Below are 27568 nucleotides of genomic sequence, written 5' to 3' on the forward strand. Positions count from 1 at the left end.
CTTCCTGCGGGTCATGTGACCTGGTTAGGACTCGTCTTCCTGCGGGTCATGTGACCTGGTGAGAGCCCGTCTTCCTGCGGGTTATGTGACCTGGTTAGGACTCGTCTTCCTGCGGGTCATGTGACCTGGTGAGAGCCCGTCTTCCTGCGGGTTATGTGACCTTGTTAGGACTCGTCTTCCTGCGGGTCATGTGACCTGGTTAGGACTCGTCTTCCTGCGGGTCATGTGACCTGGTTAGGACTCGTCTTCCTGCGGGTCATGTGACCTGGTTAGGGCCCGACTTCCTGCGGGTCATGTGACCTGGTTAGGACTCGTCTTCCTGCGGGTCATGTGATCTGGTGAGAGCCTGTCTTCCTGCGGGTCATGTGACCTTGTTAGGACTCGTCTTCCTGCGGGTCATGTGACCTGGTTAGGACCTGTCTTCCTGCGGGTCATGTGACCTGGTTAGGACTCGTCTTCCTGCGGGTCATGTGACCTGGTGAGAGCCCGTCTTCCTGCGGGTTATGTGACCTGGTTAGGACTCGTCTTCCTGCGGGTCATGTGACCTGGTGAGAGCCCGTCTTCGTGCGGGTTATGTGACCTTGTTAGGACTCGTCTTCCTGTGGGTCATGTGACCTGGTTAGGACCCGTCTTCCTGCGGGTCATGTGACCTGGTTAGGACCTGTCTTCCTTGCGGTCATGTGACCTGGTTAGGACTCGTCTTCCTGCGGGTCATGTGACCTGGTTAGGACTCGTCTTCTTGCGGGTTATGTGACCTGGTTAGGGCCCGACTTCCTGCAGGTCATGTGATCTGGTGAGAGCCTGTCTTCCTGCGGGTCATGTGACCTGGTTAGGACTCGTCTTCCTGCGGGTCATGTGACCTGGTGAGAGCCCGTCTTCTTGCGGGTCATGTGACCTGGTGAGAGCCTGTCTTCTTGCGGTCATGTGACCTGGTTAGGACCTGTCTTCCTTGCGGTCATGTGACCTGGTTAGGACCTGTCTTCCTTGCGGTCATGTGACCTGGTTAAGACTCGTCTTCCTGCGGGTTATGTGACCTGGTTAGGACTCGTCTTCCTGCATGTCATGTGACCTGGTTAGGACTCGTCTTCCTGCAGGTCATGTGACCTAGTGAGAGCCCGTCTTCTTGCGGGTCATGTGACCTGGTGAGAGTCCGTCTTCCTGCGGGTCATGTGACCTGGTGAGAGTCCGTCTTCCTGCGGGTTATGTGACCTGGTTAAGATTCGTCTTCCTGCGGGTCATGTGACCTGGTGAGAGCCCATCTTCCTGCGGGTCATGTGACCTGGTTAGGACCTGTCTTCCTTGCGGTCATGTGACCTGGTTAGGACTCATTTTCCTATGGGTCATGTGACCTGGTTAGGACTCGTCTTCCTGCGGGTTATGTGACCTGGTTAGGACTCGTCTTCCTACGGGTTATGTGACCTGGTGAGAGTCCGTCTTCCTGCGGGTCATGTGACCTGGTTAGGACTCGTCTTCCTGCGGGTCATGTGACCTGGAGGTTTGAGCAGAGGCTGCTGGGAATGTGGTGAGTTCAGGGGAACGCTGCAGCATGTTTATGTTGGCGATCATCAGCAGGAAAACTGAGGCATCAGGACGTGTCGCGTCTCGCCTGGAACGAGTCGCTGCAGAGCGAAGACACTCGCTGATCTGAGGAAGACCAACTCTTGTATTTATATTTTTTTAATATAAAAAAGGAATTATTTACTTTGTTTATCTTAATTACTTTTTTTTTTTTTTATGAAGATGGGCTGTTTTAATTTTTTATTATCTTTATAATTTGTGTCATTTATTTATTAATTATTCTTGTTTTGCTTGAAAGAAACAAGGATGAGGACGAGGATAAACTGTGAGGAGGACCTCTGTTCTGGTGTGACGGGTCTGATTCTTGGGAATATTGTTGGTAAACGGTGAGAGAATGAAAGTTGAATTTGGACTCGGCTGCAGCATGGAGACATTTTTCTGCACCAACAGATCTGATCTGAGATCAGATGTGACGACTTCCTGTTAGAAACGGGGGGAAGCTGCAGGTTTTTACAGGTAGATGATGAAGTCTGAGCTGGCTGGTGCTGCAGCTGACCTCCCCGTCCTCCCTCCGTGACTCCGCATCTCCTCTTCTGGTTCACACATGACCAGCTGTCAGGTGAATGCGAGAGTTCAACTTATCTACACGTGGGATAAAAATAAACATGAATATTTTTCTTCCCTAGAAGCAAACTGGTGTTGTAAACTTGGTTGGACGTATGGACCGGAGCGTTTCCCAGCATGCACTGGGGCAGTGGTAGCGTGTGTTCTAGTGGTGAGGGGGGAACTGACATCAACAGATAGATCCAGAGTTTCTCCTGAAGACTTGCTCTACAGCATTCCTGCAGCGCTGCGTTCACTGCCTCCATCTGAGCGCAGGACGTTATGCAACATGCAGGGTTGTCCTGTTTGGCCGAGCATCCCTGACACTGCGTTGTGTCACACATGTTTCCTGAAGGGTGTGCACGCAGTTATGTAACAGGATTTCTCATCACTCTGAATTTCCCCTCAACAAGAACTCATTTCTTCTTTTATTTTTCTAGAAGAAAGAAAAACATCTCTGAAAAGATTAAATCAGAACTTCCATAAACACTGGAACAGGAACTCTTCAGGAATTTCTGTCTGATGGACAAAACCCGGCGTTGGTACAAAACCCGGCGTTGGTACAAAACCCGACGTTGGTACAAAACCCGGCGTTGGTACATAACCCGGCGTTGGTACAAAACCCGGCGTTGGTACATAACCCGGCGTTGGTACATAACCCGGCGTTGGTACAAAACCCGGCGTTGGTACATAACCCGGCGTTGGTACAAAACCCGGCGTTGGTACAAAACCCGGCGTTGGTACATAACCCGGCGTTGGTACAAAACCCGGCGTTGGTACATAACCCGACGTTGGTACAAAACCCGGCGTTGGTACAAAACCCGGCGTTGGTACATAACCCGGCGTTGGTACATAACCCGGCGTTGGTACAAAACCCGACGTTGGTACAAAACCCGGCGTTGGTACAAAACCAGACGTTGGTACAAAACCCGACGTTGGTACAAAACCCGGCGTTGGTACAAAACCCGGCGTTGGTACAAAACCCGACGTTCACCAGTTCTAGTCATCTTCTGGGACATAGAGGCCAGTCGGTCTGGGTCCACCATGAACCAGGTGGACGTAGAGGCCTGGTCGGTCTGGGTCCACCATGAACCAGGTGGACGTAGAGGCCTGGTCGGTCTGGGTCCACCATGACTCATTGATTCCCAGCAGAGCGGGACGCAGTCCTGCAGGTTTTAGATGCTTCCTGCTCCAAATTAAAAAGTTCTGGAAAATTCTGTTATGATCTTTAAATGTAAATTAAATGTGATGAAGCCGGAAAAATCTAAAACCTGCAGCACCGGGTACCTGGGGGACCAGACAGGACCTCCTTGGTCTACATGGACTACTTTCAGCAGCGGATGAATCCATGTTGTAGTGAGTGACTGCAGGATGAGGGAGACGTCAGCGTGAGAAGAGGCTGGTATTTTCTGACCTCTGACCCTGGGCTGCCTTCCTATTGGCTGGCTGTGGTGGTGTTATTGTTGACCTCGCTGTAGTGTGGAGTGTGTGAGGCGCCCTCGGCCATGTTGGCCAGCGTCGTCCTCCACCCTCAGCCTCCATCTGTGGGAGAATATTTGAAGTTAAAACACGTCAGATAGCTGAGAGCTGGGAAGTCTGACCGTCGCCTGTCTGCAGGGCTCTTCATGTTTTTACTCTTCTAAGCTCTGATTGGTGCTCCTCCCTTCTTCTTCTGCAGAAATCTGTTTTCCTCTGTCCTCCAGTTTATTGCTGATCCTCTGAAATCTTCAGTTGCCACCTTGACCTGAGTCCACACATAGATATCCAGTTCCAGGATGTCCTATGACACCGGTCCTCGGTTCAGCTTTACTAGCTGAGGTGGTCGTAGCAGATCCTCTCACCTCCTCATGACTCGATCTGTTTCGATCTGTTTGTATGTTTACTCCTGGTCTCTACGGGAAGCTGCGACCTGAGATTACTCCAGACGAGTCAGAATCAACATGTCAGAGTAAATTCACCTGGAACACAGAACACGTTAATGTTCTCACCTGAAGGAAAACCACGTCCCTTCCAGTAAAAAGCAGCAGACGTTGGACACGATGAGGGATCTGTTGTTTGGGTTTAAAAGCTCGGACGTGGGCCAGCTGCTGCTCTTCCGTAGAACCAGGAAGACCCTCCACCTCCGCAGGTAAAGCTGGAGGAGCCTGGACTCATGTCTGACAGGGGAGACGAGAAGAAGAGGTGGGTGGAAAATGTAACAGCCAGCTATGGAAACAGTGAGAAGTATAATGTTTTACTCAGGACGTATAAAACCAGGAACGTGTTTGAGCTTTGGATGGTTTTTAATGTTTTAAACGCTGCCGACGAGCCAGAAGGAGCCTCCATGGAAACCACGGCATGGCTGAACGTTGCCGGGTTAGCAGGTCTGACCTCGGCCCGAATATGAAAATAATATGACTGAGCTCTGGCTGTTGTTCACGTCATGTTTGCTGCATCATCGCTGCTGGAGTAATTATGGAGTCTGACCGCGTCCTCTCCGTCCCCCCGGTGCTGCCGGACGCTCTAAATTTAGACTCCAGATATTTAAATCTGCTCCAGGAGGCTGCAGCTCCTCCACTTTCAGCAGGTCAGCTGCAGACTGGGGGCGGTGGGGGGTCTGTCTGGTACCTCCCTGCAGCACACAGCTCCAGACTTTTATTATTGGTCATTTATTTATATTTATTTATTATTATTAGACATTTATTTTATAGATATTATGATTGGTTGTTAAATTAAAAAAAATAATTTATTTATATATACTTAAATACTATCTGAGGCGGGAACCGGGCTGAGGTAGGAACCAGGCTGAGGTGGGAACCAGGCTGAGGCAGGAACCAGGCTGAGGTGGGAACCGGGCCGAGGTAGGAACCAGACTACCAGATTTGGTGTTTTCACCGATATATTAAGGCCTGTTTATGATGTGTTTTAGCCGGGGTTTTGCTCCATGGAAATCTGCTGTTCATCAGGCAGAAATACAGACGGTTCAGTTCACCTTCACCCAGAAGATGAACCAGTTCATGAACCATGGTTCAACGAACTCGTTCAGACACAACACTGACAAAATATATATGAAAAATATATATATGACAACACAGCTGTAAACTACCATTTATATCGTTATGTATTAAATGTACATTATTATGTAAAATTATTAAAGCCTATAAAATATATTGTAATTAATTAATTGTTAAGTTATTTTTATAATTTCTTTCTTGCTGTGGGTGTCATGGCTTGGGTCCCGGTCTCGGTGTGGGTCCCGGTCTCGGTGCGGGTCCAGGTCTCGGTGCAGGTGTGGGTCCCGGTCTCTGTGTGGGTCCCGGTCTCGGTGTGGGTATGGGTCCAGGTCTTGGTGTGGGTCCAGGTCTCGGTGCGGGTCCAGGTCTCGGTGCGGGTCCAGGTCTCGGTGTGGGTCGAGGTCTCGGTGTGGGTCCCGGTCTCTGTGTGGGACCCGGTCTCGGTGCGGGTCCCGGTCTCTGTGTGGGACCCGGTCTCGGTGCGGGTCCCGGTCTCGGTGCGGGTCCAGGTCTCGGTGTGGGTCGAGGTCTCGGTGTGGGTCCCGGTCTCTGTGTGGGACCCGGTCTCGGTGCGGGACCCGGTCTCGGTGTGGGTCCCGGTCTCGGTGCGGGTGTGGGTCCCGGTCTCTGTGTGGGTCCCGGTCTCGGTGCGGGTCCAGGTCTCGGTGCGGGTCCCGGTCTCTGTGTGGGTCCCGGTCTCTGTGTGGGTCCCGGTCTCGGTGCGGGTCCCGGTCTCTGTGTGGGTCCCGGTCTCGGTGCGGGTCCAGGTCTCGGTGCGGGTCCAGGTGTGGGTGTAGAAAGTGAAACACGCTGGTTTTCTTCATGTTTCTGAGGGAGTCATGTGACTCGGTCGGTGATGATAGAGTGAGGGGCCTGAGAGATGGTGATGTGGTTGCCATGACACCCAGAAGAGACGGGGAGCCTTTGTGTTAGGGTGACATCGTACTAGTTGTAGCCGGAGACGTCACCTCCACGTGTGGAGGAGGAATAAAACCCTCTTTTCAGACCCCCTTCCTCCTCAGCTGGAAGTGGAAGCTGTTCTCTCCATCGCAGCACCCAGACCGAGCCGGTCCGGTCAGACGTTCAGGTCCCCACAGCTCTGTCTGGAGGTCCGATCCACACCAGGAGGACCTTTCTCATTGGCTTTTACTCGCCTCCATCTTTGTTGTTGCTAGTTATTTACCCAGATGTATGGCGCCACGTCTTACTCTTTCCTTCTACTTCCTCTGCTTCTTTCTCTTTATTCTCCATCTCTTCTGTTCCTTCACGTCTTCTTCTCCTTCTGTGTTTTTCTTCTTCTGGATCAGTCCATATTGCTCGATCGTATTAAATCCGTCCATCATGTAAACACACATCACCTGATCCACCGTCCATGTCAACGCTCCAGCGGGAACCTCTGATCAGGGGGAAGAATATTGATCCATGGAGAGCCAGCTGCTGGAGAGTCAGATGTTTGATCAGAAACAGGAAGTTCTGTCTGCTTTAATTCTTAAATTTTATTCCTCTTTGACCTGAGAAGTAGATTCTAGAAATAAAAGGCCAGATGCTAATGTGTTTGGGATGAAACGGTTCTCTGGTTGAATCATGTCCTGTCGTCATCTGAGCATGTGCGCCGGTGAAGCGGTGAGGAAAAAACCGCTGCATTTCTCTGGGGTTTCCACCATGTTCTCACCCTGGTGTCAAACGGGGAAGTAGCGGTGATGAAATGAGCGGTTTGTGCAGCAGCTGGAACGTCGTGTTTGACAGAAGAAATGAAGCTGGTTTAATTCGGCTGCTGCAGACGACAGACAGGAAGCCAAACGCTGCCCATGATGGGATGGTAGTAAAACAGGCGTGTGGACCAGGTCATGGAACAGGTCAGGTGGCCTGTTTTACCACCGCCAGCCTCATGAAGAGGAAGCTGGTCCAGAACTGCAGCGGCAGCATTATTGTTCTTTCAGAAAACAGCCTGACGGTTCACATCGCAGCGACTCTGGTTCTCCTTTCCTCCACTGCTTCCTGTAAAAACCGGATTTATCTGAACTTTACTCCAGTCACAGAAAACTGTTGATCAGATCTGATCTCAGCCTGGAAGGAAAAACCAGATCCTGTCTCCTCGTTCATGTTGGACTTCTTTAATCCTTAAAACCCAGTCTGTACCCAGTATTCCCAGTATAAACCAGTATGTAGCAGCTTTTAATCCCAGTATAAACCAGTCTGTAACAGCTTTTAATCCCAGTATAAACCAGTGTGTAGCAGCTTTTAATCCCAGTATAAACCAGTCTGTAACAGCTTTTAATCCCAGTATAAACTAGTATGTAGCAGCTTTTAATCCCAGTATAAACCAGTCTGTAACAGCTTTTAATCCCAGTATAAACCAGTGTGTAACAGCTTTTAATCCAGTATAAACCAGTCTGTAGCAGCTTTTAATCCCAGTATAAACCAGTCTGTAGCAGCTTTTAATCCCAGTACAAACCAGTCTGTAGCAGCTTTTAATCCCAGTATAAACCAGTCTGTAGCAGCTTTTAATCCCAGTATAAACCAGTCTGTAGCAGCTTTTAATCCCAGTATAAACCAGTCTGTAGCAGCTTTTAATCCCAGTACAAACCAGTCTGTAGCAGCTTTTAATCCCAGAATAAACCAGTCTGTAGCAGCTTTTAATCCCAGCATAAACCAGTCTGTAGCAGCTTTTAATCCCAGTATAAACCAGTCTTTAGCAGCTTTTAATCCCAGTATAAACCAGTGTGTAACAGCTTTTAATCCCAGTATAAACCAGTCTGTAACAGCTTTTAATCCCAGTATAAACCAGTCTTTAGCAGCTTTTAATCCCAGTATAAACCAGTGTGTAACAGCTTTTAATCCCAGTATAAACCAGTCTGTAACAGCTTTTAATCCCAGTATAAACCAGTCTGTAACAGCTTTTAATCCCAGTATAAACCAGTCTGTAACAGCTTTTAATCCCAGTATAAACCAGTCTGTAACAGCTTTTAATCCCAGTGTAAACCAGTGTGTAGCAGCTTTTAATCCCAGTATAAACCAGTCTGTAACAGCTTTTAATCCCAGTATAAACCAGTCTGTAGCAGCTTTTAATCCCAGTATAAACCAGTCTGTAGCAGCTTTTAATCCCAGTATAAACCAGTCTGTAACAGCTTTTAATCCCAGTATAAACCAGTCTGTAACAGCTTTTAATCCCAGTATAAACCAGCCTGTAGCAGCTTTTAATCCCAGTATAAACCAGTCTGTAACAGCTTTTAAACCCAGTATAAACCAGTCTGTAACAGCTTTTAAACCCAGTATAAACCAGTCTGTAACAGCTTTTAAACCCAGTATAAACCAGTCTGTAACAGCTTTTAATCCCAGTATAAACCAGTGTGTAGCAGCTTTTAATCCCAGTATAAACCAGTCTGTAGCAGCTTTTAATCCCAGTATAAACCAGTGTGTAACAGCTTTTAATCCCAGTATAAACCAGTCTGTAGCAGCTTTTAATCCCAGTATAAACCAGTGTGTAGCAGCTTTTAATCCCAGTATAAACCAGTCTGTAACAGCTTTTAATCCCAGTATAAACCAGTGTGTAACAGCTTTTAATCCCAGTATAAACCAGTCTGTAGCAGCTTTTAATCCCAGTATAAACCAGTGTGTAGCAGCTTTTAATCCCAGTATAAACCAGTGTGTAGCAGCTTTTAATCCCAGTATAAACCAGTCTGTAACAGCTTTTAATCCCAGTATAAACCAGTCTGTAATAGCTTTTAATCCCAGTATAAACCAGTCTGTGGCAGCTTTTAATCCCAGTATAAACCAGTGTGTAGCAGCTTTTAATCCCAGTATAAACCAGTCTGTAGCAGCTTTTAATCCCAGTGTAAACCAGTCTGTAGCAGCTTTTAATCCCAGTGTAAACCAGTCTGTAACAGCTTTTAATCCCAGTATAAACCAGTCTGTAACAGCTTTTAATCCCAGTATAAACCAGTCTGTAACAGCTTTTAATCCCAGTATAAACCAGTCTGTAACAGCTTTTAATCCCAGTATAAACCAGTGTGTAGCAGGTTTTAATCCCAGTATAAACCAGTCTGTAACAGCTTTTAATCCCAGTATAAACCAGTCTGTAACAGCTTTTAATCCCAGTATAAACCAGTCTGTAATAGCTTTTAATCCCAGTATAAACCAGTCTGTGGCAGCTTTTAATCCCAGTATAAACCAGTGTGTAGCAGCTTTTAATCCCAGTATAAACCAGTCTGTAGCAGCTTTTAATCCCAGTGTAAACCAGTGTGTAGCAGCTTTTAATCCCAGTGTAAACCAGTCTGTAACAGCTTTTAATCCCAGTATAAACCAGTCTGTAACAGCTTTTAATCCCAGTATAAACCAGTCTGTAACAGCTTTTAATCCCAGTATAAACCAGTCTGTAACAGCTTTTAATCCCAGTATAAACCAGTGTGTAGCAGGTTTTAATCCCAGTATAAACCAGTCTGTAACAGCTTTTAATCCCAGTATAAACCAGTCTGTAACAGCTTTTAATCCCAGTATAAACCAGTCTGTAGCAGCTTTTAATCCCAGTATAAACCAGTCTGTAACAGCTTTTAATCCCAGTATAAACCAGTCTGTAACAGCTTTTAATCCCAGTATAAACCAGTCTGTAACAGCTTTTAATCCCAGTGTAAACCAGTGTGTAGCAGCTTTTAATCCCAGTATAAACCAGTCTGTAACAGCTTTTAATCCCAGTATAAACCAGTCTGTAACAGCTTTTAATCCCAGTATAAACCAGTCTATAACAGCTTTTAATCCCAGTATAAACCAGTCTGTAACAGCTTTTAATCCCAGTATAAACCAGTCTGTAACAGCTTTTAATCCCAGTATAAACCAGTCTGTAACAGCTTTTAATCCCAGTATAAACCAGTCTGTAGCAGCTTTTAATCCCAGTATAAACCAGTCTATAACAGCTTTTAATCCCAGTATAAACCAGTCTGTAACAGCTTTTAATCCCAGTATAAACCAGTGTGTAGCAGCTTTTAATCCCAGTATAAACCAGTCTGTAACAGCTTTTAATCCCAGTATAAACCAGTGTGTAACAGCTTTTAATCCCAGTATAAACCAGTCTGTAGCAGCTTTTAATCCCAGTATAAACCAGTGTGTAGCAGCTTTTAATCCCAGTATAAACCAGTGTGTAGCAGCTTTTAATCCCAGTATAAACCAGTCTGTAACAGCTTTTAATCCCAGTATAAACCAGTCTGTAATAGCTTTTAATCCCAGTATAAACCAGTCTGTGGCAGCTTTTAATCCCAGTATAAACCAGTGTGTAGCAGCTTTTAATCCCAGTATAAACCAGTCTGTAGCAGCTTTTAATCCCAGTGTAAACCAGTGTGTAGCAGCTTTTAATCCCAGTGTAAACCAGTCTGTAACAGCTTTTAATCCCAGTATAAACCAGTCTGTAACAGCTTTTAATCCCAGTATAAACCAGTCTGTAACAGCTTTTAATCCCAGTATAAACCAGTCTGTAACAGCTTTTAATCCCAGTATAAACCAGTGTGTAGCAGGTTTTAATCCCAGTATAAACCAGTCTGTAACAGCTTTTAATCCCAGTATAAACCAGTCTGTAACAGCTTTTAATCCCAGTATAAACCAGTCTGTAATAGCTTTTAATCCCAGTATAAACCAGTCTGTGGCAGCTTTTAATCCCAGTATAAACCAGTGTGTAGCAGCTTTTAATCCCAGTATAAACCAGTCTGTAGCAGCTTTTAATCCCAGTGTAAACCAGTGTGTAGCAGCTTTTAATCCCAGTGTAAACCAGTCTGTAACAGCTTTTAATCCCAGTATAAACCAGTCTGTAACAGCTTTTAATCCCAGTATAAACCAGTCTGTAACAGCTTTTAATCCCAGTATAAACCAGTCTGTAATAGCTTTTAATCCCAGTATAAACCAGTCTGTGGCAGCTTTTAATCCCAGTATAAACCAGTGTGTAGCAGCTTTTAATCCCAGTATAAACCAGTCTGTAGCAGCTTTTAATCCCAGTGTAAACCAGTGTGTAGCAGCTTTTAATCCCAGTGTAAACCAGTCTGTAACAGCTTTTAATCCCAGTATAAACCAGTCTGTAACAGCTTTTAATCCCAGTATAAACCAGTCTGTAACAGCTTTTAATCCCAGTATAAACCAGTCTGTAACAGCTTTTAATCCCAGTATAAACCAGTGTGTAGCAGGTTTTAATCCCAGTATAAACCAGTCTGTAACAGCTTTTAATCCCAGTATAAACCAGTCTGTAGCAGCTTTTAATCCCAGTGTAAACCAGTGTGTAGCAGCTTTTAATCCCAGTGTAAACCAGTCTGTAACAGCTTTTAATCCCAGTATAAACCAGTCTGTAACAGCTTTTAATCCCAGTATAAACCAGTCTGTAACAGCTTTTAATCCCAGTATAAACCAGTGTGTAGCAGGTTTTAATCCCAGTATAAACCAGTCTGTAACAGCTTTTAATCCCAGTATAAACCAGTCTGTAACAGCTTTTAATCCCAGTATAAACCAGTCTGTAATAGCTTTTAATCCCAGTATAAACCAGTCTGTGGCAGCTTTTAATCCCAGTATAAACCAGTGTGTAGCAGCTTTTAATCCCAGTATAAACCAGTCTGTAGCAGCTTTTAATCCCAGTGTAAACCAGTGTGTAGCAGCTTTTAATCCCAGTGTAAACCAGTCTGTAACAGCTTTTAATCCCAGTATAAACCAGTCTGTAACAGCTTTTAATCCCAGTATAAACCAGTCTGTAGCAGCTTTTAATCCCAGTATAAACCAGTCTGTAGCAGCTTTTAATCCCAGTATAAACCAGTCTAGTAAGCAGCTTTTAATCCCAGTATAAACCAGTCTGTAACAGCTTTTAATCCCAGTATAAACCAGTCTGTAACAGCTTTTAATCCCAGTATAAACCAGTCTGTAACAGCTTTTAATCCCAGTATAAACCAGTCTGTAGCAGCTTTTAATCCCAGTATAAACCAGTCTGTAGCAGCTTTTAATCCCAGTATAAACCAGTCTGTAGCAGCTTTTAATCCCAGTATAAACCAGTCTGTAACAGCTTTTAATCCCAGTATAAACCAGTCTGTAACAGCTTTTAATCCCAGTATAAACCAGTCTGTAGCAGCTTTTAATCCCAGTATAAACCAGTCTGTAGCAGCTTTTAATCCCAGTATAAACCAGTCTGTAGCAGCTTTTAATCCCAGTATAAACCAGTGTGTAGCAGCTTTTAATCCCAGTATAAACCAGTCTGTAGCAGCTTTTAATCCCAGTATAAACCAGTCTGTAACAGCTTTTAATCCCAGTATAAACCAGTCTGTAGCAGCTTTTAATCCCAGTATAAACCAGTCTGTAAGCAGCTTTTAATCCCAGTATAAACCAGTGTGTAGCAGCTTTTAATCCCAGTATAAACCAGTCTGTAGCAGCTTTTAATCCCAGTATAAACCAGTGTGTAGCAGCTTTTAATCCCAGTATAAACCAGTCTGTAGCAGCTTTTAATCCCAGTATAAACCAGTGTGTAGCAGCTTTTAATCCCAGTATAAACCAGTCTGTAGCAGCTTTTAATCCCAGTATAAACCAGTGTGTAACAGCTTTTAATCCCAGTATAAACCAGTCTGTAACAGCTTTTAATCCCAGTATAAACCAGTGCTGTAGCAGCTTTTAATCCCAGTATAAACCAGTGTGTAGCAGCTTTTAATCCCAGTATAAACCAGTGTGTAGCAGCTTTTAATCCCAGTATAAACCAGTGTGTAGCAGCTTTTAATCCCAGTATAAACCAGTGTGTAACAGCTTTTAATCCCAGTATAAACCAGTGTGTAGCAGCTTTTAATCCCAGTATAAACCAGTGTGTAGCAGCTTTTAATCCCAGTATAAACCAGTGTGTAGCAGCTTTTAATCCCAGTATAAACCAGTCTGTAGCAGCTTTTAATCCCAGTATAAACCAGTCTGTAGCAGCTTTTAATCCCAGTATAAACCAGTGTGTAACAGCTTTTAATCCCAGTATAAACCAGTGTGTAGCAGCTTTTAATCCCAGTATAAACCAGTGTGTAGCAGCTTTTAATCCCAGTATAAACCAGTGTGTAACAGCTTTTAATCCCAGTATAAACCAGTGTGTAGCAGCTTGTAATCCCAGTATAAACCAGTCTGTAGCAGCTTTTAATCCCAGTATAAACCAGTGTGTAACAGCTTTTAATCCCAGTATAAACCAGTGTGTAGCAGCTTTTAATCCCAGTATAAACCAGTGTGTAGCAGCTTTTAATCCCAGTATAAACCAGTGTGTAGCAGCTGTCAGACTGGGAGGTAAAATGATGTAAAATGAATGTATGAATAGATGTAGCAGCATAAAGGTCGACCAGAAGAAGAAAGCAGAATTTATTACTAACAGAACTTTGTAGAAATAACACACAGACCAACAGTGACCAAACCTTTTCTCATCTCATCGTTCTCTCAAGTTTTGGCTTTCAGGAGAAAAAATATTGTTATTGAAACAAACACACAACAGAAACTATTTCCATGTTTCCACTTTTTCCTCATTTCCAGTTATTCCTGCTACTATTTACCTGCTATCCTCACTAAACCAACTCCAGCTCAGCTGCTTTGTGGCGCCACCGTGCATCAGAAACGTCTTCTTGGCTTTATTCCAGCCATAGAGGAGCATTATTTTTCTTCTTTTCACACACACATAGAACTTTCTGCTCACTGGTTGATCTTTGGCTGCTCCTGATTGGACGTTACCGTCAATCTAAGCTCTCTGATTGGTGGAAAGTCTGACAGGAAGTGGCTTCATCATCGTGTCCAGGTCTAAATAGAGGTCTCTTAGCAACATAGTAGTGATGGTGATGTTTTTATGGTGAAATGTGATAAATAATGCTGTTATCATGGATCATTGTGGATTTACCAGATAGAGTCTCTGAATAAAACTACATTTAGTGGCTGGATTGTAAACGTCCTGGACGGGATAGAAATGCTGGAAAACTTCCGTAGATCAGCTAAAAGGTAAAATATCGATCAGTTTACCCCACAGCGATACACACTAATAATAGAAGAGAGAGACCTGCTGGAGGTTTAAGGGTTAAACCTCTGATTTGGACTTTGGTTGTAAACTGGGCCAGTTTTGGATGGTTTTGTCTGCTAATGGGCTCCATGAGGTAAAGATCAGGACTCTGTGGACCTGGATTGTGCAGCCAGGGTGTCTCCAGGTGATCCGTGTTGAGACAGAAGCGGTGGTGGATGTGCTGCACCAACGCTGTGGTCAGCAGGAAGCAGGCTGATGTCCTCTTCCTGTTTGTTCACCGTCCCTGTTCATGTCTTCCTCTCACTTTCACCCTGCGATGACAGAGCTGGGGGGCGTTTCCCTGCAGGGGGAGAACACTTTATTTAAAGACCTGCTGAACCAGATGGTTTTCATTCACTCCTGATAGTTCTTATGTTATCAGACAGTTTTGGCTTGAGCCTACCTGACGAGTCCTGACGGTGGTCCTCCATCACTGGATGGTGTGTGACGGATCAGCTGGTGCTCGCTCAGGCGGCGCCGACCCTCCGACATAGCTCATCCCAACGACAGGTCGGACCAGAAACCAGACTTTCCTCATGATTATAGAAGTTTCATTCATGTTTGCTTCAAGCTGGACCTGAAGTGGGCTGTTTCTGTGTCCTGATCCACCTTTATTTATACAAAAGCAATTTACAGACGCAGCCCAATTCAGTCCACTTCGTTGTTGTCCAGGTATAATCCAGTTAAACAAATCCATCTTATGATCCACATCAGTCCAAGACTGTGTTCATGAAGGTACTACCTACTCAGGAGCTCTGAGATCTTTAGGATCCAGTAGATCTTGGTCTCTAAGAGTTTTATATGTGAGGAGAAGAATTCTAGATTCTGTTCTGGGTTTAACAGACGAAGATAAAACCAGAGAACAGTATTCTCTGGTAATGATCCTCATCAGGACTCTCGTTCTGGGTCTCTGAAGGTTGGGCATGCTGATGAGGATGAACTCCTGGTTCTCTGGAGCTCAGCAGCTCCACCTCCATGTTTTTCTTTCTTCTTCCTCTCCACATGCCAGAATCAGAGAGGATGACAAGGCTGGAGGACTTTTCCAGTTACATAAGAGTGTTTCCAGCATCTCTGTACGTCCTGTTTCCAGCCCCATACCGCTGGACTCCCCAAAGAAAGTTTGCCACATAATCCAGTCCTGCTCTGGCTAACAGAGGGTTCTGATGCCCCGGCGCAGCTAGAGGAGGGTGTCCGGGAACCGGGTCCAGCTAGAGGATGGTGTCCGGGAACCGGGTCCAGCTAGAGGAGGGTGTCTGGGAACCGGGTCCAGCCAGAGGAGGGTGTCTGGGAACCGGGTCCAGTTAGAGGAGGGTGTCCGGGAACCGGGTCCAGCTGGAGGATGGTGTCCTGGAACCGGGTCCAGCCAGAGGAGGGTGTCCGGGGAACCGGGTCCAGCAAGAGGAGGGTGTCCTGGAACCGGGTCCAGCAAGAGAAGGTGTCCTGGAACCGGGTCCAGCAAGAGGGGGGTGTCCGGGGAACCGGGTCCAGCAAGAGGAGGGTGTCCGGGAACCGGGTCCAGCCAGAGGAGGGTGTCCGGGGAACCGGGTCCAGCAAGAGGAGGGTGTCTGGGAACCGGGTCCAGCAAGAGGAGGGTGTCCGGGGAACCGGGTCCAGCAAGAGGAGGGTGTCTGGGAACCGGGTCCAGCCAGAGGTGGGTGCCCGGGAACCGAGTCCAGCAAGAGGAGGGTGTCCGGGAACCGGGTCCAGCAAGAGGAGGGTGTCCGGGAACCGGGTCCAGCAAGAGGAGGTGTCCGGGAACCGAGTCCAGCAAGAGGAGGGTGTCCGGGAACCGGGTCCAGCAAGAGGAGGTGTCCGAGAACCGCGTCCAGCTAGAGGAGGTGTCCGGGGAACCGGGTCCAGCACCACCTCTACTGGGGACTATACAGAGGAGACAGGAACTGGTTCGTTTTTTCTAACCTTCAAGTTGTAGAACTTCTCTATTTAATCATGGTAATGGTTCCCAGGCTGTGGACACGTGGAAAAACCAGAGGCTGCAGTTTCTCTTGTGGACGCTGTAAAAAGTGGATTCATGTAACAGAACCTTGAACACAACATTGCTAAGTCAATGCAGGTAAACAGATATTTAGCGGTTTTAAACAGTTTTATTCGCTGGTTTAATGTTACATTGATGTCTTAGTGTCGTTTGTATTTTCAAATGTGTGTGAAGACCTGCGACTTTCAGCTACCAGGCGTGGGCTGTTATCCACATTAAAGGATAAGATGAGCCTTAGATGAGGTGAAAACTGCATTACAGAGATTATAATAAAAAACTGTACAAAACAACAAGTGTATAAAAAGTCTAAGTAGTAGTCTATATAAAGCATATATCAGAATGAGTTTACATTATTGCCCATCCGTGTGTGTTTGTGCAGATTGTAGCGTCTGACAGGAAGGAAGGACCTGCGGTGTCTCCGTCACACCGCGGTGAAGCAGCCTGTCAGTGAAGGAGCTGCTCAGTGTTGTTAAGAAGTCCTGCATGGGGTGGGGCGTGTCTCCCCTCCATCACCACCTCCACCGGATGGACGGGGCGTCCCAGGACAGAGCTGGCCTTCTTAACCAGCTTCCTCAGTCTCTTCCTGTCAGCAGTCGAGATGCTGCTGCCCCTGAAGACCACACCATCATAGATGGATGAAAAGACCTGAGTCTCCTTAGCAGGTCCAGCCTACTCTGTCTCTATGTCCGGTTCTGCTGGCACCTGCACACGAAACCTGGATCAGTTCTTTGCGATGAAGCCGACGACCTCAGAGTCACCTGAGAGCTTCTGTAGAGGCAGTTTGCTGAATTGAGTGTGAAGTCTGCAGTGTAGGGTGAAGAGGAAGGGAGCCAGAACTGGTCCCTGTGGGCCCCCGTGCTGCAGACCACCCTGACGGACTCATAGTCTTGTATCCTCACATACTGTGGTCGGTTGGTGAGGTAGTCCAGGATCCATGAGATGGAGGTCTCCCCCTGTCACTTCCAACTTGTCTCTCAGAAGCGTGGGCTGTATGCTGCTGAAGGCACTGGAGAAATAAAGAAACATGATTCCCACAGTGCTCCCAGCCTTCTCCAGGTGAGAGAGGGATCCCTGTAGGAGGTAGATGACATCCACCCCAACACCCGGCTGATAGGCCAACTGTAGCGGGCCCATTGACGGGCTCACTAGAGGCCGGAGATGGACAAGAACCAGCAAAAACCAATAAAACATCAATCATGGGCATATAGGCTATTCGTACCTCAGCCGGAGTCGGACCAACAACGGCGAGGCGATTAACGGTCTCTGGATCCTCTTCCATGTAACGTTTATGTTCCCGCCTCTGACTCCAGTTTTTAGGCTGCCAAACAGCACCTCTTTATTCTGTTTCCCCTCAAAGGGAGGCTTTCCATCTCCACCTCCGAAAAGTTCCTTTAATGGCAGAACGTCTCCTCTCCATGGTTCACCCACACTGGGCGGGGCCTCTGCACCACCACTAATTAAGTTAAGTAACGATGGATTTGAGCCTCATTTATCAAGGTCCGATCATTCCCACACTGGATCGGTCAGATACGGCGCTTTCAGAAATCACACGTGGATCCGATCGTACTCTCGGTGGGATGGAGGAAGGCGGCGTGCTGACATCGTGATTTAAACTCTGCAGCCACCACGTTGTTCACAGCAAAGCAGCAAATCCACTTTTACACAAAGAAAACTTTGTCAGGCTCATGCAGAAAATTCAGTTAAATAAAATATTTCGTTTATTTTTCTTTTTTTTATTACATGAACATCATTTCTTTTGTTTCTTTTTTATATTTAAAAAGTTAAATTAAATCAGTTGTGTTTTTTTTTTAAAGGTCCCACATTATGCATTTTTTCAACAACATCATACGGGCGTCAGAGGTCCAAATCCAGCCTTGGTCCTTCATCTCAGCCGTTCCAGATGTTCTCTATGAGCTCTGCTGAGAACAGCTGTTTCTGTGTCTGAACCTCTAAATGTTCATGAGTGGAGCCTGGCCACGCCCCTCTCTGGGAGAGGAGCCGCCTTTGGCTGGCGCCCGCTCGGTGGTTTTAGGGGGCAGGCTCAGCTAGCCGGGGGGGCGGGTCAATGGCAGCATCCACTGCGGGGGGGAAAGATCTCAGATTCACCCGTTTGAGCAAACATTCGCTAAAAAGTGGAGCAAAAGAGAGACGAGACAATTATGTTAAATTAAATTGGAGTTTGTTTTTTAATTTAGCTTGTTTTATTTATTTAGTTATTATTTTCAAAAGTAAATAAATATTTTTGTTTATTTTTTATTTAACAAATGTAATAATTTTTTAAATAAACTGATTTGAATGAATTAAATGAAACTTGAGGACAGCCAGCGTCTCTGGAAGGAGGTAAAATATTCGGAGACCTCATCAGAGGAGACTTGTTCTGTCTGGAGCCTCCTGATTGGCTGATTCCCTTCAGGCCTGTCCTCGCTGTCCTGACCTCCAGCTGTTTGCTTCTGTTGAACGACAGGAATCTTTAGAATGTGAATAAAATCGGGATGCAGTGACTGTAAACAAAGCTCAGCAGCTCTTTCTGGAGCTGGTTGTACTGGTGGTAAATGAAGCAGGTCGACGTGTCCATGTTTCTGTAACCTGAGCTGCTTCTCTCTCTTCCCTGCAGTGGAGGCCAGACAGGAGGCATGACAGAGGAGAAATGTCCCCAGCTGGTGGACTACTTTGTGGTGGCAGGTCTGGACCCTGCGGGGCCCTGGAGGCCCCTGGACGAGGACGGCAGGACCTCCACCTCCTCCTCCTCGGCGTCCTCGTCGGTCCGGGCGGTGGAGCCGGTGACAGACCTGGTGGTGATCGCTCGGGGTCTCGGAGAGGAGGTGCCGGAGGGCTTCACCTGCATCGAGAAGACGCTGGGGGGACACTCTGCCGAGCTGAGTGCCGGCCTCATCAACAACCCACACCTGTACCTGTGCTACCGGAGAGGGCGGGACAAACCACCCATACTGGACCTGGGGTGAGACTCTGGATTTTCTGGGGGGGGCAAGTTGTGGCACTTGTATTGGAGCTGGTCTAATGTGGTCTGGGTTCCCAAGAATTCTGTGGCATTGTTTACATGTTGACAAAACTTTAGAGAAGTTCTCTCTGACATAGCTCTGTTATTGGCCGGAAAGCGACCAATCAGAGGACAGGACACGTCAGCCAGGGGTTAAAGGTAAGACTGGGAGGTGTGTGTGTGTGCCAGGATGACTGGGCGAGGATATAGTTGTGTATGTGTGGAAGGATCACATGCACCTGTGGGGGAGACCTTGGTGGGCCCAGGGGTGGTGGGTCGTGGATCTGGGCTCTCCCACTGTCCTCCTTCCCCTCCAGTCCTTCCTCCCTAGGCATGAGGTGGGTGGGGTCTTCTGAGGTTGACTGCGGCTCATTGGCTGCTCCTGGTCTGGGGGTACTCATCCTCTGGAGGGAAGTCCGCTTGCCTCTGGCCTTACATCCTGTACCGCTCTCCTTCCCCGCTCTCTGTAGGGTTGGGAGGCGTGCTCGTCGTGCTGGTGGAGCGGCGTCTGCGTGGCCTCCATGGCTGCACCTGGTGACAGCTCGTTTCTGTTTTAAGTACTTCTAGAGGCCAAAACACAAGAACACAACACAAACAACTTCAGGGGGGCGTGCCATGTAGTGCATGGTGGGCGGGGCTAGCTTAGTTTACCTGTAAAAGCTGCAGGACATTCTGTGTTTCTGTGCAGGTGTAGTAGCTGCTTGTCTGGTGTTAGGTTGGACTGAAGGTTGTTGCTTCTATCTGCTGGATCTTTGTCTCCTCTTCTCTTTTCTACTTTCCTTTTTACTTCTCTTCACTATCCTCCTTTTCTGTCTCCTCCCATCAGGTCCAGCAAGATTACACAATTTCCATCAATCAAAAGAAATAAGATAAAAATGACTGCATTGCTGCGCTTCTGGAGGCAGAAATGTTGGTTCACTGTTGGCGTTGACCATGAAACGGTTTAATTCTCAGCATTTTGAAGGCGACTTGTAGCCACCATGGGAAACACTGGACCTCTGGACTCTGTGCTGGACTGGTTTTAGACCAGTCCTGGTCTGTATTTGGACCACTTTAAACCATTCCTGGTCTGGACCTGTCCCTGATGCTGTGCCAGGAGAAGCCAGGATGGTTCCAGAACCGTCTGAGCTGCAGTGGTTTCTGGCTCATGTGAGGTTTCTGCTTATGTAACAGCAGGATTACGTAACGCGGGGGCAGCTTCATCTTCATCGCCTCCGTTCTCTTCATGTTCAGATGATGAATTATTCCGGATTACATCCTGCTGGAGATGATGAGGGGAATCCTCTTTGTTACACATGGTTTAGTGGTGGAACAGGAAGCCCTGCAGGCCTGATCACAGAAACAGAGGTCACTAGGTCAACCCATCGTGGTGAAGGAGGATCTGCTCCTCCTCCATCAGACTCAAAGGGACCAGAAGGTGGCGGGACTACACATGATGTCACTGATGACATCGTGCTTGATGAATGATGTTGCTCCACAGCGATTGGCTGACGGGACTTCACTCTGGAACGCGATGCTCCTTGTTTTGTTCTTATTCATTGAAAGATGGCCGCTGGTTATTTGGTGGATCTAAACCAAATCCTAGTCAAAAATAAGAGTTGATGTGAAGCCATCTGAATCTCTGAGGGTTTTGGGTCAGAAAAGATGCCCTGATGTTTGCCTGAATAAAAAAAGTAGGTAATTACAGGTCCTGCAGGTTGAATTGATTTTTAAAAAAAAGTTGGATGTTTCTGTAAATGTGTCACGATTCCTGATGCTGGTCCACTTCCAGAACCCTGTAGACCAGCAGAACTAGCTGTTTACGTGATGGTTTTTCTCCCTGCAGAGTTCTGTATGAGGGGAAGGAGCAGCTGAAGCAGGGCTGGTACGTCATCGAGACCACGCCTTACAGCCGCTCAGCCAGCCTGAGCTCGGGTGGAGCTCCCACCGCTCACCGGGTCTTCCTGACGTACCGTCGAGCTCTGGACTCGCAGGGCCTCCACACGCTGGGCGTCACCGACATCGCCCTGCTGCTGCCCAGCAAGGGGGAGGTGGCGCCGCACACGTTCTGTCGGGTCGACAAGAACCTCAACACCAGCATGGTGAGTTCTGGAAGCTTCTAGGAGACTTTAAACACAGGAGCTACGGAGCAACAATGTGTGAGTTTAAACCTGCTACGTCACCATGGTAACTGATACCAAACACATCACCATGGTGAAACCACTAGATCCAACCTGAGACCACCAGATGCACCCTGAGACCACTAGATACACCCTGAGACCACCAGATGCACCCTGAGACCACTAGATACACCCTGAGACCACCAGATCCACCGTGAGACCACTAGAATCACCCTGAGACCACTAGATACACCCTGAGACCACCAGATCCACCCTGAGACCACTAGATACACCCTGAGACCACTAGATACACCCTGAGACCACCAGATGCACCCTAGGACCAGTAGAACCACGCTGAGACCACCAGATCCACCGTGAGACCACTAGAATCACCCTGAGACCACTAGATACACCCTGAGACCACCAGATCCACCCTGAGACCACTAGATACACCCTGAGACCACTAGAACCACACTGAGACCACCAGATCCACCGTGAGACCACTAGAATCACCCTGAGACCACTAGATACACCCTGAGACCACCAGATCCACCCTGAGACAACTAGATACACCCTGAGACCACTAGAACCACGCTGAGACCACCAGATCCACCCTGAGACCACTAGAATCACCCTGAGACCACTAGATACACCCTGAGACCACTAGATCCACCCTGAGACCACTAGAATCACCCTGAGACCACTAGATACACCCTGAGACCACCAGATCCACCCTGAGACCACTAGATACACCCTGAGACCCCCAGATCCACCCTGAGACCACTAGATACACCCTGAGACCACTAGAACCACGCTGAGACCACTAGATACACCCTGAGACCACTAGAACCACGCTGAGACCACCGGGATCCACCCTGAGACCACTAGAACCACCCTGAGACCACTAGATACACCCTGAGACCACTAGAACCACGCTGAGACCACTAGATACACCCTGAGACCACTAGAACCACCCTGAGACCACTAGAATCACCCTGAGACCACTAGATACACCCTGAGACCACCAGATCCACCCTGAGACCACCAGATCCACCCTGAGACCACTAGATACACCCTGAGACCACCAGATCCACCCTGAGACCACCAGATCCACCCTGAGACCACCAGATCCACCCTGAGACCACTAGATACACCCTGAGACCACCAGATCCACCCTGAGACCACCAGATCCACCCTGAGGCCACTAGAACCACCCTGAGACCACTAGAATCACCCTGAGACCACCAGATACACCCTGAGACCACTAGAACCACGCTGAGACCACCAGATCCACCCTGAGACCACTAGAACCACCCTGAGACCACTAGAACCACGCTGAAACCACTAGAACCACCCAGAGACCACTAGAACCACCCAGAGACCACTAGAACTACGGTGAGACCACTAGATACACCCTGAGACCACCAGATCCACCCTGAGACCACTAAAAGATTCTGGTTCTGAAATAAAGCCAGATCCGTCACTTTAGACGTTAATGTTTTAATCTAGAAACGAGACCAGAGTCCAGAGATCTTCTCATCATTTCATCTCTGAACTGCTTTGGAACCAGAACCAAAAGTCAGCCGCTTGGACCAGAACTCAGAGGGAATCCGGTCTGTGTGAAACCTGCTGAGCTTAATGTTGTGCATCATGTTACCACGGAAACCATTAGAGTGGGCTGGTCTGTTATAGTTCTCAGCTATGGGACTGTTTAGTTCTGCCCTGCTGATATCGGATCAGTTCCACATTAGAACCGGTCTGAGGTCCTGGTCCTGCTGACCCAGCATGTTTGTGTCGTGTGTCTGCAGTGGGGTCCAGCTCTGTTCGTCTGCTACAAGAGAGCCGTGGCCAAAGCCAACGCCCTGGTGTTCGAGGCCGGTGAGTACCTGCCCGCACACACCTGGTTATTACCTGCATCATGTTCAGGGACCTGATCAGCTGGGGTCAGATCCTGGGGCACCCTTAGGCAGAGCGGGGATGGGGAGTCTGGACTCTGGGAAACTTAAACCAGTAAAACCCAATGAACATTAATTATAACTCCCCTCAGCGGATGATCTCGCCTCATTTCCTAAGTCTGTCAGGGTCCGTCATCCGACCGCAGGATCTCCGTAATGTGGAACCTCTTCTGTTCCAGGTCTCATTAGTCGGTACCCGGAGGACGACCTCGACTCATTCCCGCTTCCCGAGTCGGTCCCGGTCTTCTGTCTGCCGATGGGCGTTACCGTGGAGAGCTGGCCCCTTAACTCCAAGTACCAGCTGCCTGTCTTCTCCACCTTCGTCTTCACCTCCGCCTCCGGGGACAAGGTGGGCGGGGCCAGCACACAGCACAGCTGTATTTGTTTATCTGTGGAAAAGAAAGTTAATACTGCTGCTCTGAATCTGGGTCAGATGCTGTAAATATTAAACGAATCTGTTTTCCTGGTTTGCAAAGTGTGAAACATCAGTCAAACCGTCAAAACTGATCATTTGTTCATCAGATGACCCGCCCCTCGCCCCGCCCCCCACCACGCCCCTCGCCACACTACTGAACATAAAGAAATTATGAAGATGGAGAGTTTTCTCTGAACACTGTCATTGATGCCACTACATGAGAAACTTTTACAGGCTCATTCATTCTGAAAAAAACTTAGTTTTTTATTCATATTATTTCAGAAAATTGATTTTTGGTTTTTTTTTTTTTTTCTTTGTAAATTTAATAAGCAAAGAAAATAAGTTACTTTTCCCCTAAATTAACAAATTAAATTATTTCATTAATTCAAACAAATTTTTGTGAAAATCTTGGTAATTCAGATTCTTTTGGGGTAAACTTATATGTTGTTAAAACAGTAAGAAAAAAACGCTTTCACAATTCTTTCTTTGTGTATTTTTAGGAATGTTTCCCAGTGTATAAATACTAGTGCATGATCCAGCTGCTCATCGTTTTCATGATGACAGCTGATTTCTTATGTTTTTATCTGGAGATTGTTCAGTAGAAATAACACACACTACACATGTTATTAAAGGGAATCCTGAGGAAAACATCTGCATACATCGTACAGCGAGGACATTCAGAGTTAAGAAGATTAAGTTCAGACAAACATGAGACAAAACTCACAGAAGAGACGTTAACACGAAGCAGCACGTCTGGAGAATATTCTTCCTCCTCTTTCTCCTCTGTGATTCCCCCTGCTTCTCCTCCGTGCAGGTTTACGGCGCCGCCATCCAGTTCTACGAGACGTTCTCCAGGGAGCTGCTGTCGGAGCGGCAGAGCATCCGGCTCGGCCTGCTCAGCGTGGTCGACCGGCGGCCGATCACCTGCCGCAGCCTCCAGGTGAAGAAGAGCATCTGCGTCCTGTCCCACTGGCCCTTCTTCACCGTCTTCCAGAAGTTCCTCACCTTCATCTACAGATACTCCATCTCTGGACCGCACGTCCTGCCGCTGGAAAAGTCAGTACACAGCTGGTTCATTTCTCTGCTTCAGTCAGGCTGCAGGATTATTTTCACATGAACAAATCCAGATGACTTTAACACCATTTGTGTTCTTTGTTTGTGCAGACACATCTCCAGCTTCATGCACAACGTCCCGTTTCCTTCCCCCCAGCGTCCTCGCATCCTTGTTCAGGTACAAACCTCAGTCCACATCTGAGCTGGTCAGCTGACCCATGATTACATCACGTTTAAATCAGAACCGGGTCATCTGCAGAGCTCTGACAACACCATGACGGGTTTTTATTTATTAACAACAGGGTAACAGTTCAGCCGCGGAGTAAACGGGGTAACAGTTCAGCCGCGGAGTAAACGGGGTAGCAGTTCAGCCGCAGAGTAAACGGGGTAACAGTTCTGCCGCGGAGTAAACAGGGTAACAGTTCTGCCGCGGAGTAGACGGGGTAACACTTCTGCGGAGTAAACGGGGTAACAGTCCTGCCGCAGAGAAAACGGGGTAACAGTCCTGCCGCAGAGAAAACGGGGTAACAGTTCTGCGGAGTAAACGGGGTAACAGTTCTGCTGCAGAGAAAACGGGGTAACACTTCTGCGGAGTGAACGGGGTAACAGTTCTGCCGCAGAGAAAACGGGGTAACAGTTCTGCGGAGTAAACGGGGTAACAGTTCTGCCGCAGAGAAAACGGGGTAACAGTTCTGCCGCGGAGTAAACAGGGTAACAGTTCTGCCGCGGAGTAGACGGGGTAACAGTTCTGCGGAGTAAACGGGGTAACAGTTCTGCCGCAGAGTAAACGGGGTAGCTGTTCTGCGGAGTAAACGGGGTAACAGTTCTGCCGCAGAGAAAACGGGGTAACAGTTCTGCGGAGTAAACGGGGTAACAGTTCTGCTGCAGAGAAAACGGGGTAACACTTCTGCGGAGTAAACGGGGTAACAGTTCTGCCGCAGAGAAAACGGGGTAACAGTTCTGCGGAGTAAACGGGGTAACAGTTCTGCCGCAGAGAAAACGGGGTGTGTGTGTGGAGGAGTGAAGGTGTGGGTGGAGGCGTGAGTATGTATGGAGGTGTTTGTGTGTATATGCAGGTATATATGTGAGTGTGTGTGTAGTGGTGTATGTGTATGGAGGGGTATGAGAGTGTGTGTGTATGTGGGCGTGTGTGTATGAAAGTTTCCATGTGTGGGTATGGAGCCACCGGTGTGTGTTTTTATAGGTATGTGCCTGAGGTGTGTGTGTGGAGGTATGTGCACGTTTTGAGGTGTTTGTGTATAGAGGTGTGTGTGAGGGTGTGTGAGTGGCTGGAGGGGAAAAAAAAAAAAGGGTGTGTGTTTTTGCAGGGGTTAGGACGTGTCCTCTGGGGGACGCGGGCCTGGGGTTCCCTTCCTTCGCCTCGCCCCCCTCCCACTCAGAAAGAGGAAAGTGGCCCCTTGGGCTGGTGGCTGGCCCCTGGGGGGGTTCGTGGCGTGCCTGGGTTGGGTGGCTGCTCCGGGCCTGTGACGCCCTTCGGGGCCGGCGGAGGACGGGGGCGCCCTAAGCCGCTGGCGGGTCGTCTTCCAGGGGGGAGGTTCACTCCCCTCTGGACCTACATCTCCTGACCCCTCCCCTCCCCCACTCTTCACTACATACACAGGTAGGGCTGTGGGAGGTGTGCTTGTTGCGCTGGGCGGGGCAGGGGGGTCATCATAGTGGCCCCACTGCTTCGCCAAGCGGCAGCATGCCTCCCAGCTTTTAATTCCACTTAGTCACTGAGCACAAATAACATTTGCAACATACAAACACGTTTTGGGGGGCGGAACATGCGAGGTCAGGTGGGTGGGACTGCTCAGGTGGCCCCACCCCCTCCTCAATGCAGTTACTGCCCCCCAATTTTAACTCTTTTAATTGCAAACAGCACATAATATATTCCCTCGCTAGTGGGGGAGGGAAGGGGGATGGGGTCTTTAAGCGCCCCTGTCTCCATGGATGGCCCGGGGGCGGGGCGGGCCGGGTGGCCTGTCGCATTGGCCCGGGGCGTGGGCGGGCTGTCCCGGGGGATTCTGGCTGCTGGCCCTGGGGGGAAGGTGCTGTTTTGGGGGTGGGGAGTGGGGGGCTGGGGCGATGTGGGGGGGTGGGGGCCTGGCTCATGTCTCCTCGCCTCCTGGCTGAGGCTGTCCCCCCGGGACAAAAGGTAGCGGGAGGATGATGGTGGAAGGATGGTGTGTGTGTGGGAGGATGGACGGTGGAAGGATGGTGTGTGTGTGTGGGAGGAAAGAGTATGTGAGGGATGGATGGTGTATGCGTGGGAGGATGAATGGAGGAGTGGAAGGAGAGTGTGTGTGTTTGTTTGTGTGTGTTTTGGTCTGGGGGGGGGCAGGACTAGTTCTTGGGGTGTGCGGCTGGGCACTGGGGTGTGGGGCTGGCCTCTGGCGGTGGCCGTCTGGGCGGGCCGGGTCCCCCCGGGTGGCGTGCTGGCCCTCGGCCTGTGGGGGAGGGGGGTGTCCCTGCGCTCCTGGGCCCGGGCCCTCTGCCCCGTCTGTCCCGGGCGGCCGGTGCTCGGGGGGGTCGGGGACTGCTGGCCTCGGCCTGCCGGGGCCGGTGCCCTATGTCCGTGGGGGGGCTCCTGCTGGGGTCTCCTGCTGCTGTCTTCCTGGGCGGACGAGTGGTCGTCTCTGTGGACCGGTCGGGGTCTGTTACCTACGGGGGGGCTGGTGGCCTGGGTCTCGGGACCGCTGGCCTGACTCTGGCCTCTGTTCAGGTGAGGTGGCATCTGCATGATCACTGCATGGTCACTCCTTCCTGAACGTCTCCACTCCGTATATTCGGTATGTTGACATAGTCTCTGCGTCGCCGTGTGGCCGAGTCCTCCAGCACATCCACACAGGTTTCTCTGCGCGTGTTCTTGAATACAGCAGTTTCACTTATATCTATTATCATATTTTTTTTCCTCAATATACC

At 48.4% G+C, this 27568-nt stretch overlaps 1 protein-coding gene across 3 annotated transcripts in view; it reads left to right on the top strand.

The window, feature by feature from the left end:
* LOC121641527 (DENN domain-containing protein 4B-like) overlaps positions 1–27568 on the top strand; it is a 60881-nt gene that overhangs the window by 2534 nt on the left and 30779 nt on the right. The window contains exons 1-7 of one of the 3 annotated variants that reach the window (XM_041987712.1): positions 4045–4302; positions 18738–19082; positions 20947–21202; positions 23029–23098; positions 23355–23524; positions 24405–24646; positions 24755–24821. In XM_041987712.1, the coding sequence (XP_041843646.1) occupies positions 4274–4302; positions 18738–19082; positions 20947–21202; positions 23029–23098; positions 23355–23524; positions 24405–24646; positions 24755–24821 (1179 nt within the window). In that variant the 5' untranslated portion in view covers positions 4045–4273. Of the gene's footprint in view, positions 1–4044; positions 4303–18737; positions 19083–20946; positions 21203–23028; positions 23099–23354; positions 23525–24404; positions 24647–24754; positions 24822–27568 lie in introns of those variants that run through there. The other 2 variants (XM_041987711.1, XM_041987713.1) reach the window with 2 other exon arrangements.

The sequence above is a fragment of the Melanotaenia boesemani genome, chromosome 6 (assembly GCF_017639745.1).
Source record: "Melanotaenia boesemani isolate fMelBoe1 chromosome 6, fMelBoe1.pri, whole genome shotgun sequence".
NCBI classification, from domain to species: domain Eukaryota; kingdom Metazoa; phylum Chordata; class Actinopteri; order Atheriniformes; family Melanotaeniidae; genus Melanotaenia; species Melanotaenia boesemani.